The sequence below is a fragment of the Nipponia nippon genome, unplaced genomic scaffold, assembly GCF_047370975.1.
Source record: "Nipponia nippon isolate SJK-2023a ecotype South Korea unplaced genomic scaffold, ASM4737097v1 scaffold_3, whole genome shotgun sequence".
NCBI classification, from domain to species: domain Eukaryota; kingdom Metazoa; phylum Chordata; class Aves; order Pelecaniformes; family Threskiornithidae; genus Nipponia; species Nipponia nippon.
Window position 1 is genome coordinate 63,023,724 of NW_028262347.1, and position 15,069 is coordinate 63,038,792.

At 39.0% G+C, this 15,069-nt stretch overlaps 1 protein-coding gene across 1 annotated transcript; it reads right to left on the reverse strand.

Moving 5' to 3' along the window:
- Positions 1–4,389: 4,389 nt before the first annotated feature.
- On the reverse strand, positions 4,390–11,294 carry SPIC (Spi-C transcription factor). The gene is made up of 4 exons (XM_009465872.2): positions 11,189–11,294; positions 9,446–9,561; positions 8,391–8,499; positions 4,390–4,933 (listed from the first exon to the last, which is right to left on the reverse strand). Exons 1-4 carry the CDS (start codon positions 11,292–11,294, stop codon positions 4,506–4,508), a joined length of 759 nt encoding a protein of 252 aa, XP_009464147.1. The 3' UTR covers positions 4,390–4,505.
- Positions 11,295–15,069: the final 3,775 nt, after the last annotated feature.

Below are 15,069 nucleotides of genomic sequence, written 5' to 3' on the forward strand. Positions count from 1 at the left end.
TGCATCTGGCACTTTTTAGGAAACAATTCATGGGGCAGTTTCTTGCAAAAAACCCACCACTTGGAGAGTATTTTGCATCCTTTTTATACTCACTAAGCAATGTACTAATGGTAAACCCACACATGCAGCTCTGTGGTATGATAGGAGAAGATATCAGCTTGTAAATAGTAGGAATTAGTAACCCAACACTCTCCATGAGAGAGCATCTGTCTGCACTTGGGATGGTAGGGCAGTCTGACCCATCTGCCACCAGAATGCACATCTGGTAAGTGTCTGACAAGGTGAAGGCAGGTACTTGCTGTGTGCTCTAAGTGCTACCAAAGGGAAAAGTTTCATTGGAGTCAAATTCAAATCAAATGAAATCAAATAAAATAATTTCTCAGCTGGAAGCTAAGAATCTCTCCTGCTTTTGGTTTGCTGAACAGGATATATAGATGTAAGTATGGCACAGGCCTGGCAAGATCGGGTAGATAAAATATGTTACAAAGATGCTCTGGTTCTGCCTCCTTCACAGAGTCTGTAAGGCTGTTGCTGTAATTCCTGTTTATAGGAATTCAGAAGTCTAAATCTGAAAAATCAGCTTTGTTTCTTCTTCATGCACTACCCTCACAATGTTGGAAGCCGCTGCAACCACTTATTTTGGAGAAGACACCGCGCTGCAGCTCTAAAACTGGCTGTTGTTCAGGATAGTCAACACAGAGTTGTGGATTTGCTGACATAATGTATCTGCTTTAATTTGTGGGTTTCATCTCATCTTTGTCACAACATTTTCTGTATCTGCTACAGCTGGAACTGGCCTGGTAATAGAGTCAAAAGGAAAGCTGTTGCTTCTGCCACATCTGCAGCAGCACTGTGCACGAAGATGAAAAAAATTAAACTGGGGGGGGGGGGGAAGAAAAACAAAAGGGATGTGCAGAGAACAAATGACCAGGAGGCCTGCAAATGCAGCAAATTCAGCGTGAAAAGCTGTCCGTTAGTGCCATCTTGTGGGCCCAGAGCCACCCCCACACCAAGGAGGCAAAGCTCTTTCCACCAACGTGCAGTCCCACGCCATCCTGGCTTGTAGCACAGGGACCTTCCATCAGAGGACAACGCTGAAGCTACAGCAGGTATACAAGGCACGATACTCTACCTGCGGTTCTTGAGCAAACAAGAACTGTATGTTGGGGAGAGGCACCAGCCCAGCACTCGCCTGGGACCCTCTGATCTTGTCTGCCACGTCTGAACAGAAACCAGGCTGCAAAGTCAGCAAAAGGGATGAGAAAGGAGATTGTCCAAATGTGCAAGAGGATTTGTGACATCCCTTCAGAGGCATACTTCACTCTGAAAGGCTCGTGTCCTCATTAAGTGCCTGAAGCATCATGAGGCACAGTATTAATTACATGCAGGACTTCAGTATGGGACACCTTGCTCAGACTGGGGTATCCCTAAAGTGGGAGCTGGGAGGAGCCCAGCCTCTTTCCCACCCCTAGGCCCTATCCCAGGCTCTTTTGAGGCAAGATGCAGCCTCTACGTCAGAGGTGAGTGTGTAATATAGGCAGATGGGTGGGCAGGCAGACTGCTTTCTGGCCCAATTTGGCTGCTGGGGATGAGGAGAAAGGACACAGGAGAAAGACAAAGGTGAAGTCAGCAGTGGCAGCAATGGGCCATTTATCAAGAGATATGTAGATGGGATAAAGTTGCTGTCTTGGGAGCTGCCTTTCATGTTTCCTCTGCATGCTTGGCCCATCACATCTTGTGTCCAAGCCTGTGCAGATGGGAGGGAGGAGAAGCAAGGCAGAGGCTGGGGGTGGGAGGACAGTGATAGAGGGTGACTTGCACAGGGGATTGCATTGGGATTCAAAATGCCTTCCAAGAATCCACTGCAGTTCTGTTTAGGTCTCCACATGTAGCCTTGACTTTCTTACATGGAGTTAATATGACAGGATCCTGCAAATACTGAGACTAGCAGAAGTCTGATTTCCTACATTCAGGCTTGTGTCTTGTGGTATGGCTATGACTTCACCATGACTTTATTGCAGTACTGTGCATCTTAGAAATGGATGTGATCTTGGGTTAAAGATTTTGGGAGACAATGAATCCACCACATCCCTTGGTGTGTTGTTTCAGTGGCTAAACAAACACAGTTAAAAACAGCTACACCTTATTTCAGACCTCTGTAAGTCTAAGTCTGTGCTTCAGATATTTGGTAATCTTGTGCTTTTGTTTATGATTTAACCTGTCTTTGCTAGGTTAAAGCATTGCTAACAGTCAAGAATCTTTTCTGTATGTGAGCCCAATATTGGTGCATTGCACAGTTAAATATCCTGCTTTATAGTCACAAAACTACAGTAGGAGTTTCTAAAATCTCTCCAGGTACATTTGATTGGGGGGAGCAGAAGGCGGGGACTACCTTTTTTTCAAAGAAATCTCTTTCTAACACTGCCAGTGCCCATGGTTGCTCCTGTGGTTGAAATCTGTCTCTTCCTATCCACAGATATTATGATTCCCTCATTTCTTCTCTGCCTGAATTTCCTTCACTTCTTCTTACCCTTTTATACTCTTCTCTTTCAGCTCTGTACTGTTCTCCCAGATGCAGCTATAACATCTCACCAGTTTTATAGGAAGCAAATGCTCATGTTTATACCTAAGTTAAAAAGTTAACACAAAATCTGAATAAGTATTTATTTCCTTAACAAGTAGATGAGGCTGAGGAAAGTGAATCTAAACATACTGATAAAGTAAGCATTTTACAAAAACCAGACTCTTAACCCGGTGTATGTTACCACCCTTGCAAATAACATAAAGTCAGTGTGCAATGCGTGACAGATGTGGAGTAACTAAGCTGTGCAGTTTCCTGGCAAATTTATGTACATTATGACATTTGAGATGTTGTATTTACATATGTGCTCACATAGTGAAGGCATGTATCCCAACTGAAAGACCTCAGTCCTTTGTAAGAGTTAAACTCTCACTGCATTCAATGCTACAGCAGGATCCAGATTCAGTTCTATAAGACCAGAGGCGTTCTTGTGTCTATTTTGTAGTAATATTTACATTTTACAGGACACTACACTCAAAATGAAATATTAACAACACAGTTATGACCTTCTTATTTTGGCAGATGTTTACTGGTTTTAGTCTGTGTCTGTTTTTAGTGCTATTTAACATGCTTCAGATTTCTAAGAGTACACGTCTTTCATCTTACCAAAGTGCTAACTCAAAACCTTGAATTTTGCTTGAGCAGAGTGTGTTGCATTGTGTCCATTACACAAAATTATATCCCTGTACAAGTAAGCAGGAGTTAGAGCAAGAGACAACTATCAAAGTCAGTGAATTTCATCAAACATATCAGGCCACCATTTATACCTCTCCACAGAAATTCATTTTGTCTTTATTAATATCTGGGCCTGCACTCACTTGAAGCAAAATGCAGAACTTGGAATTGAATGTAGTTGAATGGAAGTATTTTGGCACAACAGCTAACTCATATGATGATAAAAGTTGATCAGGTAACAGAAGCATGAGAAAAAGTAGATTTATAAGTATCATCCTGGCATAAGGGGCTAGCACTCTCTTTTTACTTAAATTTAGTCCTTCTTCCCCATAAAGACAGTGTAAAATCACCAAGCCTTTCAGCTACATTCCCACGTAGGAAAAGAGATGGAGAAGTGAAATTGTATTTATATGTATAAAGTTATAACTCCAAAAGAGGTTATAAATAACAAAGCTATATTTGTTAGGTGAGTACAGAACTGCTGGATAAAAGTGCAGCTTCTCATATTAGTGGAGAAGAACTGTAAATAACTTCATGAGAAGCATAATCCTTTACTAACTCTCTCATGGTATGGTCGCTTTCCCAATGAATCCACTGCCAACAGTGAAATGTGCACCTGGCAATGCTAATACCATATGTCAGGATCTGTGCTAAGATATGTTAATTTAAGTGATTAAGGATTAACAACTTGGCCAACAGGTGCACCTTCATGTGGACTGTATCGTTCTGCCAGGCATTCACTCAGAAAATGTCTCTTAACAAAGAACATTGATGAAACAAGCAGACAGTAGCTTCATGCAGTTGGCAGATCTCTTCCCTTTCTAATTCGCGTGCACCCAACTGATATGGAGTGCACGTGCTATGGTACAACAGCATCTAAATTCTGATTGGAAATGTTGGGGACATGCATAAAACTTCCAATGAGTGTTGTCAGGATGGGATCTCTGATGTCCACTAACAGACAAAAGCCTTGATCCTGATCTTCGATATATCAGCTTGAATCTGAAGTAATTCCTCTGATTAACGTCATGGAGAATAGAACATGCCCTACAGCTGCTGGTTTTCTTCAATAGTCAATGACCATTTATCATTAACTTCAAAAGGAATAAAACTAGGCCAACATAATTCTTAAAACCCTCCTCTTCATGTGTTTGTATGATATCTTAAAGGAAAAGCTATATACAGAGAAGAGTTCCTGTGCTGGAAAGTATTACTAGCTAACAAAGGCCTGTTTATGTGAAAGACATGTCTAGCTGTTAGCATGCTGTAATGCATAACCATTGTTATACATGTAATTATTGTAACTGATCCAGTCATCCACACACTGATATTCTTGATTAGACTGAATGTATGGATGATAAACTGTTTCTTTTCCCAAGAAGTAAGATGGAGCAAGTCTCTGTAAAACAACAGCACTGAACTGGTATGTCAGCTTCCTTCGAATTTTAATTATTTCACCTGTTCTTCCATAATTCCTCAGTGCTCTGGCCATTTTCTGATACGTCATGACCTTGCGGTTTCCCTTTCTTTCTCCCCACAGCTCTGCAAGTTTCTCCTTGTTTTTGGAGACAAACTGGAAGACACCATTGGGCTTATCCACCCATTGGATGCAATTTGCCATAGCTGGATCATACAGAGACTCATGGAGGTACTCAAACAGTCGAAGTTTTTTTCTACCTATTAAGAAATAAAGTACAAAATGTCAGAACAGAACTCATACTTGTTTAAAAAGATGAGCAGTTGTCTTTTTTCCTGGAAAGGATCTTACAGGCAAAAGCATAGGTAAACCTAATACCCTGTCACAAATTAAAAGATCAGTATGAACTATTCAACGGAAGACCAGCAACAGCAAATGGGATGAGAGTTCTGAAACATGTACAGATCTGTTGTGACAGAAAGGGATTTGGTCATTAGAGTTTCAAGAGCAGGTTATTTGGGGATCATGACAAATATCTGGTGACTTCACTGTGTGGTAGGTCTCAGAAGCCACTTTCAGCAGTCTTCAGACACATGCTGTGCAGGTGCATGGTCAAGGAACTGACTGCAGGAAATTAAATTACATCCTCAGTGCAGGAAAGAGGTTCTGAGGAGCCATCTCAATGCTTTCCAATAAAAGTTTTCCCTGCTTAATCAAAACTCAAAGATTTTGAGATGACTCAATTTTGTCAGGTTTGTTTCAGGAATGTGATGGGGATGCAAGGTAGTCTCTGATATAAGAAAGGGTGAGTGGGTGAGCGGGAAGAGCAAGCTAGTTTTGAACCATAAACTTCACCTTGTCAATAAGGAGCTAGACCTTCTGCTGTGCTGTAGTTTTCTAAAAATGTGCAGAAGTGTTAACTTGCATTCCCATGCAGAATAAAGCAAGCTCAGTACTGCAATATTTGTCAGTTAACTAAGTGCTTCTCCCCACAGGCTCAGCTCTCAAACTTAAGTTTACTAGTGAGGCTTGTTTAGTTTCATTTAGGTCTTGTGGATCCCTCTCTCTGAAGTACTTCTAGTTCCCTTCACAAGCCAAGGGTGACCAAGAAGCTGCCGTAAGGAGGAAGAATTGAAGATTATGAGATAAAGAGGAACATTTTGCAGAAAGAAGAGTCTATGCAGAAGAATGGCTTCCACTTTAACCAAAGTGGAAACAAGCAGCTGCACCTAAAGTTCATAAAGTCTTGTCTTGCATGGTTATTTTAAACTAGGAACAGGGGAAAAGTGACAGTTGCTAAGGAACACTGAGGTTAAGCCAAGACATCTGTTAGGGATGACAGTAATTCTGCATCTGCGGGTAAGGAAAGAGGAGAGAAGTGGCAGTCAGACTAGGAAGAAGAAAAGCCTGAAATAAGAGGTACTTTCCAAAAAATTAATAAAGTTGCATTATCTAAATAAAAATTGGCCTGTGACTAGAAGTACATATTCTACTAGAAATACATATAGTATTAGCAAGATGAGAAGCTTAAAAGCAAACTGGTGAAGGACACTGCCTGGTCACAGTAAACACTTCTCAGTAAGTGACTTCCTTAGGTCCCCTCCAGTCCAAATTGGATTATCATAAACCTATGAACCTACGGTAGAGCAAGTAAGATCAGAGGAAAATCTGCAGACTACTGTGGACTGAGTCTCTGCTGGAAAATGATAGTGTAGCCATGTCTGCAGCAGCATCTGATTTCATGCTGTCTGTCCTCATAGTTTAGCTGTCATTTCTGCCCAAGCTCTTATTTCTAAACACATCATCTCTAGCTGATGTCTTGGTTTGAGAGGGCTGATTGGCTCTTATGTGTTAATGCAGCTATGTTTCTAGAGCCCAGCTCTTCTCTCCAAAGTACTACACAATGTGGATGCACCAGTTTGAGCTGGGGTTAGTTCACCGATCTTAGTACTGCACCTTATTGCATAAGCTAGTGGTGTTCCTTACCAGGTCTTAAACATCAGTCTAAGCTAGCAGGCTAGAGTCTGCAGGTTTCTTAGGTGGTCACTGGAGAGAGGCACGTTTCTCCAGAAGGTGTTTCAGAGCATCTGCATTAGATTTCTGTGCTGAATTGTCCCAAAGCAGCCTAATTCTCTCTGGGTATACCTAATTCAGATGCATTTCTGAAGTACATCTCTTGATTGCCTCCACTCACCACACTTTAGTTCAGATCATGGAATAGTCTTGACGTGCACAAACTGGACTCCTTTCAGAGGAAACCTGACTCAAAGATGCTTTCCAGAAGCATATCTAAGTCACTTCAGCTTTTGGAACTTGTGGCCAGCCTAGAGATTGCCCTAAATAAACTCTTGTGAAACACTTTAAACACAGACTTTGGGTCCTCAGTACTGATTGTTTCATCTACAGATCTATTCCTAAAGGGCCACACTACTTGCCAGTGTACAGAAAACCTCTCATGTCTCAATAAGAAGCCAAGAGGACTAAATTTATTTAGCTATAGTGGAAATAGTCCCCCAAATCAGAGTTTCTGTCAGGAATATCGCCATGGACACAAATAAACCCACAAGAGGACACAAAAAAACCCCATAAGAACAGTCAGTCATTCTGCAAATTTATGCAATATGGCCTTCTGGAAAAGAAGATTGATAATAATGTAAAAGAACTATGAAATAGGAAATGAAGTTTAACAGAAATAACAACTGAAGGTGAATTCAGATACTAACATGTAAAATTCCCCAGTGCAACACTGGGTAAGACTTAGAAAAGCAACATTTCTGGATTGAAAGATTTTCATTTACAATGGTGAATTTCAAGTACTAGAAGTACAGAACTTATAAGGAGAGGATATTCTTCCCATCGTCCCAAGGAATTAGTAGTGGTAGTAGTAGTAGCTATTAAGCAACAGAAACCGCAGTGTTCAGCATCAATGGGGAGAGATGATAACAAAAACTGACACCATGTGGTTAAAGTTGAAAGAAGGGGATTTCAAAGAACAGCAAAAGCAGGAAGCTACTCAAAAAGACTCCATGGTGAAAAGTAGGTACCACAGCTCAGAGTGGAAGCTGTGTAAATCTCATCTAGCAAAGTCATAGAAAGAATGCTGAGTCCTAAACAAAAAACAAAGAATGAGTGCAATAAATAAATAAAGTACTGTAATGACGAATGTCACATGACCTATTCTTTGCAAAATAGATATCCACTCAAGTAAAGTCAACCAAAAGGAGAACAAAAATAGATATAAAAATGCACACTGGAATTGGCAAAAGCTAAGAGGTAATTTGAAAAGTAAACAAAGAAAGGCATGAAATCAGGTGCAAAAATATTCATGTGTGTGAAAAACCTTCAAGAAAACCACTCCTTGTTGGACCACATAAAATAAAATAAGTTATTACAGTGGATAAAGGTGCTATTTATAGCTAGATTTATTTCTCTGCATCAGACTTCATCCCAGATGATTTGGAGAGAAACACATCTCTGGTTTGTTTTTCCATGTACTAACCAAGAGGCCAGAATAAGATGATAACAGATTTATCTTACCTTATGCAATTTAGCAGATAGGAATTGAACACTAGCAGTTGTATTCTAGTTACTATTAAATGTTAACTTATTTTTTCCTGTTAAAAGTAAAAAAAATTAAGAAAAAGAGAAAGCATGATTTGCCAAGAGATTTTTTAAAGTAACATAATGTACATATCAAGATATGCTCTTTCTACACACCTTTCCCCGCTTTTGGCTGGCCAGCAGCAGCATGCATCCCTTGGCTTTCTGGAGTATTCTGCAGCGTATGGTAGACAGTCTCATCTGCATAAAAATCCGCTGCACTGTTCTTCAAGAATTAAGACAATGAAGAGTTACTAAGAGTACTTTCTCTGAGGAAAAAGAAACTTGTAGTAATTAATTGCTTGAAGCCCTCAAAATGCAACCTTTCATCACCTCACCCATGGAAGACTTTTCTCAGCCACGAAGGCTTGCAGTGTACTGAACCAGTAGCAAGCAGCACCAATTTATGTCCAGTGGGAAGGACTGCCCACCAGGGGAGAAATTAAGAGGGAAAACAGAGTAATTGCCTCACTCTGGACCTTCAACCCTTCTGCTGGAAGCAGAGGAGGAACAGTGGACTCTGTTTCCGGAGTCAGTAAAAGACACTGTCCAGGGCCACCTGGACAGTGGTCCCTACGGACTCTGTAGTTCCTGTGTAACGTTGTTGCTAATCTGCTGGTTGAAAATGGGCTTTTGTGGAATCCATTTACCTGAAATTATCTCCCCTGCAATATTAGTTTTCCATCACTCCTGGAGGACACACTCACAGTGTTGTTAAGAATGAATATTGACTCTGCAGGCTGAAGCTGAGCTCAGAGTTCAGATAATGCTGGTCTTTCTAGCACTTTTAAAGCAAATTGCTGGAGAAGAAATGAAAGGCGTGGTAGTTTCTGGCAGCGGCAGAAGCTATGTAGAGGCTGGAAGTTGTTCTCTGCCTGTTCGTGGGTAATAGAGAGAAGCCTTTTTCCCTACTGTACTAGTAGGTTTACTTGTTAGTTGGCATGTTACATGATGAACCACAGAGGAGCATGAGAGGCAAACAGCTAAGATGAATCCTAAAAAGAGACTATTAAACATGTGTTGCAAATATTTCCCATGGCAGTTTCATCTGAATCATGCCTGACCAGACTGAATTTCTATTAGAGTTAGCATAATGATTGGTATTAAAAAGCACAAATGGGCAACCAATTTTCCTTTCAGGTCTGACTATTATTAGTAACTAGTTCACTTACGATCACATTCCTCCAGCTATACCCTGGGTCCTCTGTAGATGGTGCTGCAGAGTAGCTGGGACTTGCTCGGAGGTGGTGATGGTGATGGTTGATCACAGTTAGGCAATTTTTGTAACCTGAGAATTAGGACGATGGAGCAAAAATTGAGTGAGTTAAAAGGGAGAGAAAAGGGGAAAAAACCCAGGGGCAAACAACCTAATATGTGACTGGGTCTGTCAAAGAACATTTGTCCTGTGGCTGCCTTCTAGATAATAAACTCTCCAGAGCCAAGATGTTTCGTGTCAGCAGATTATCCAACATAATCTGTACTGTTACTGCTAATCATCACACACAGGTTTTGTTTGCCTTCACGATGAAAAGCAGTATTTGTTAAGATAAAATGTCGTATATTTCATAGTATTATGAAATAGTTTGGTTAATAGAAAAAGGAGGGCCCAACAAATCACCAAACATAATGAATGGGATAATTATAGACTACTATACTACATGTATTAGAAAGGAAATGGGAATGTCACTCAGTTCTTCTGCAGGCCATTAGTACAATGCAAGTAAGAGTCTCCAGTCATCAATGAAACGAAGGAGGATCAGAGCATCTGCAGTGCCTGAAAGGATGACACCGAAGGAACCCAAGACCTTAGGATGTTTAAAAGAAGCAGAGGAGAACACCGGACTGAGGCACTTGGAATAAATTACACACTGCAGGTGGTCAGAAGAAGATTTTGGAGGGTACATCTATTGCAAGCGGAAATGTGGGTGCAGCTGTGGCACATACTAAACACTGAGTTGCAAATGTTTAAAACCTCTCTCCATTGGCCCTAACAACAGATACAGGCAAGAACATTGCAAGAAATTATATATAGTGGATCCTTCAGCATGTGTAAATTACCAGTGCAGTGGAGCCAAAAAATTTATTAACAACAGCTGAAGATGTGGCCCAATTGGCCTTATTTACATTTCAGTATATAATAGATAATATGTAAACAAACTTCCTTGTGTGAAATGCGTTCCACACAGAAGACAGTAGATATTTTGTTCTGTACTTAGAGGGTTTGTGATATAGCCTCCTATTTTCCTTTCCTACCATTTCTATTTACAATGTAAAAACACCAAACACAGATCTTAAATGTTATAGTAATTTAATTGCCAAAACCTTGCCTGAACTGGAACAATTTACAGCTTGCCTCTGGTTTAAGTTTTGTAAAGTAGAAAACTCTTGAAGCCAAGAAAAACACTTCTGTTAATTATCCAGACTGAAACTATAATTTCTGCATAAAAATATTTAAAATTTATATTTCAATGTAAAAAAAGTAATTGTGGAAATTAATTTCACCTGTTGAATTCTTGGTCTTTTTTTTTTTTTTTCCCACTGGAATTCATTGTTATATGAGTTTATTCCCAGCATAACAGAAGGGCATTTTTCAATTAAAACATTAAAACTGGAAAATGGCTGTTCCACTATGGTCATATATCCTCTGATTATAGGAAATCTGAGCTTGATGCATCTAGGTGAGTACTGGGGGGAAGGTAGAGGGGGACTGTCCAACAGTTTCCCTGTGCTGTGACATGGAAGATGCATGCCACACTGGGCAGTGCATATTATTCCCCCTTTTCATCCTCCCAATGTACCCTTCTGCTGTCCATTAATCCACCTCTGGGAAATTACTCTCCCACCTACATGTCTTCAGATGTACTTTCCTTAAAAATACAAAATGGTAAATGAAATGGAATAATGGTCTTTTTTACCTGGTGAATATTGCATTTCTCTGTCAGAGTGCTGCTGCAGTACTTCTAGAGCATCTTCAAAAGCCTGGCCCAGTACGTCTTGGTCAGGAAAACTCTGCAAGGACATTTTTCTGTCAGGAGTCAGAAAAGATCAGGCGGGTTCTTTCAACATTGTCAGTTGGAAAATCCCAAGTAAATACAGTGATTATATAGAATATACGTCCTCCTGGAATATGTATTTTGCAGGCACTGAGGCATTACCATAATCGTTTACTATTATGAGAAAGTTCTCACTCCTTTGAGAAGTCTCTTTGAGGTCAGTGGGACAACTCACATGGGTAATGTGCAAAATGTTTCAAGGTTCATTTCCTTAATTTGCAGCAGAAGTTTACATAAAGGGTGTTACTGCTATCGGAGTGTTTTATAGTATGTAATATCACTTGTGTAACATGATTTATGAAGCCAAAGTTATCATCCAATAACATTGACATGACAAAAATCATTACACACAAGTTATGAAGTAGTTATGCAGAGAAAATGCTATACTATGCCAGTATAGGAAACCAAGTGTGGATTTCCAGAAAACTGTTTATTGTCATTTTAGAACAACTTGTTCTAAAAAGCTAAAAAAATCCCCAAAATCTGAGGTTGCCTAAGAGTTTTCTGTAGCATATTTGAAGCGCTTAATAATGAAAGAGAATAAAGGTATTGTAGACTTACCATTATTTGAATATCAAAACTTGAACCCTGTTTAAAATAAACAATATTTTTAAATTGTATATTTCAAAATAAACATTAATTCCCTCAGTATAAATAAAATTAATGAAATTAAATAACTCCACATTATTTCCAGTGATGGAATAAAACATATTTAGTAATACAGATAAAAATAATTTAGGATTAGAAAGTGTTTTTTTAATGTAATTAAATAATTGCAGCATTGTATTTGGGGGATTTTTAATTCATGCTATTTTTCATTACTAGTTACCAGTTTTGTTAATACTGTAACTTTTAGATTACTATCCACATCATTGTAAGCACATTTTTTAAAGACATTTTGAAGTGAAAATGTGTTATTGCAGACAGTCAGTCTTAGTTAGCACAACTACTAATTTCCTAAAGAAAATACTGACCTGAACAAATGCAAGTGTTTAAGTCCTTTTGATTTTCAGACATGTTTAAAACAAACTTAGGTTTTTTTCCATAATGAAGATTAGCATATGACTGTATATGAATATGCATAAACTCTCAGACTAATTGTGAGTTCCAGAAGCAAACTTGATTGTTTAATAAACAGTGAAAATAGAGACATTTTCAGTCAGTTTAACATGGAGTATACTTCGTATAAAACATTACTCAGAAACAATTTCTTAGTACCTCTTTTTTATTTGTTACAAATTTATTTGTTACAGATTATGATGATGACGTTTTGTTCCCATGCAAGTTTTTTTTCCTGTTCTCATTTACATTATTATTTCAAAATTGTAACAATAAAATAATTGTAATATTAGTAATAATGTATTCATCAGTATTTGATTCATTAAAGGCTTGATTACAATCTATTGAAAATACTGGAAATTTTGTCAGTGATTTCAGCAGATTCAAAATTGGTGTCTGTGTGATGTTTTAAAATGCAAAGAGACAAGATACATAAATAAATATAAATATAAATATAAATATAAATATAAATATAAATATAAATATAAATATAAATATAAATATAAATATAAATATAAATATAAATATAAATATAAATATAAATACGAAAGAATTTTATCCAAGACTCACCATGAATATTTTAACCTGGTGACTACGCCTCAGATGAGTATGCTATAAAGTACTGTCAAAATTTCTAAAGGCTTTTTAAAATCTTGATGAACAAGCATATATAGTGAAATCCTGGTGATTCAGTAAATTGACCTCACTAGAGTCAATGGGATTTTTCTCTTTGACTTCAGTGCAGCAAGTCTGCACTGATCTAATTTTATTCTAAAACCAGAATGGGCCACATTAATCCTTTAGCTGCAATGGTGGCCACAGATATCTTGGGCTGTAGAGCCGTAGAAATTAAAGAAATTAAAGACATGAATCTCCTTTCTAAAGATCCTCACATACTGTTCCCTTAATTTTAAGTAATTCACTTTCCTTAAATTGCTTGTGTCTAACTCAAACTCCAAACTGATACTTGGTAACCTTGACAGAACATCTACAGTCACTGTTGATGCCTTTCAAAGCCTAAAAAGGTACAAATATCAGCAAGGTACTGTTGAATGGTCATACTATTTACACAGCTGAATTCATACCAAAAAAGAAAAACTCACAACTTAAGTAAGTTTAAAAAAGAGTTTGAACACTTACCTAGAATTTCAACTCCACACGCCACACAAGAATCTGTCTGGTTTCATAAATAAATGAAAGACTGAGTTCCCACAGCAATAGGCTGGCAAAGGGGCTGCATTAAATAGCTGATTTTAGGGAAGTGTTTTGGCTAGGGATTTTTTTGAGAGTAAAGGTATAGTACACTGCTAGCATGGCCCTTCATTCTGCACAAAAGAAGGGTGATTTATACTGATGAAAATAATTAAATGTTTCAAGTATTGTCCAAGACGTGGATTCTAGACACTGGGAGAGACTGGCTATGGCACATCCTAACAAATCTGTCACCGGTATGTCTAGGGCAAAAACCTACATCCCTCCTCTGTCCCATATAGACTACACTGGACCTTGAGGTTTTGTCTGAACCTCCTGCTTAGCTCACTGTAAGAAGGAGACCAAACTAGACCCCATTATAAGAGTTTGAGGGAATTTCAGAACTCTGCTTCAAAGCTCATGTTTGTAGCCCAGGCCCAGCTCTAAAGTCTTTACTAAAGCAGTCAGTACAGATTCAGACAAGCTGCAGTTGCTGGTTTGCCAAATGCTTTCTGAGCAGCTACAAGCCATGATGTTGCATCCTACAGGATGAGAACTCTGTTTTTCAGTCCAAAACTTCTTATTGCTGACATAATCTATCCTCTGCTGTATCTCTTTGCAGCCAAGTCTTTCAGAGGCACATTCTACAAAATTTCCTCAGCATTTGCCGTGAAACTGCTGTAAAATAGTAATTACCTCTTACAATATTTATCTATACTCTCTCAGCCAATAACCATAGTCAAGAACTAGCCTGGCTATGAATGGTGAGTAGAAGCAATTTGAAGCCAATGTTAGCATCCACCATTATCTGCTGGTTTCAGATGCAAGCTGCCTTTTCAAAATCTGCACCACAAAGTTTCAGAATATCTTTTTTTTAGTGAAATACATTAAAACATGTATGTGGTTTTTTGAACTACAAGTTCCATTTTGTAGCACTTCTCTGGTGTGACTTGGTCTTATAAAGGAAAATTAACCAGCAACTGTGCTCTTAAAACATCAAAATGTGACTCAGCACTGGATTTCAGGCCAAAATACGATTACACAATTAACTTTCTTTCCACATACAGTTAACTTTACTTTGCAACATGGAAAAGCATAGATTTCATGGTTCAGTTCTTTCCTGCAGTAGAAGTATGTATCGGATTTAAAATTATGAATGAGCTTCAAGATTCCTCCTGGGTTCCTTCCAATAAGTGATGTGCTAATAGTCTCTCTGATGATGCAATCTGACCTGCCTACTTCTACATCTCTACCTGAAGCTGGGCAGTTACTGTTTTGCCCTCCTGTGCTCCCCACTCGGCCATGAAACTGCAGGGGTGGCCCCTGCGGAGGAGGTTAGGGCTGTCCTGTGCTGGCCACAGCCAATTTCAGCTGGCTCTGCAACAGACCCACTATGTGCCAACGCAGAGCTTATCAGCCATGTGTGTGACACCTCTGTGAAAACATACTGAGGAAAGGGCAGAAAATGCCAAAGGTGAGGAGGCAAACATGGG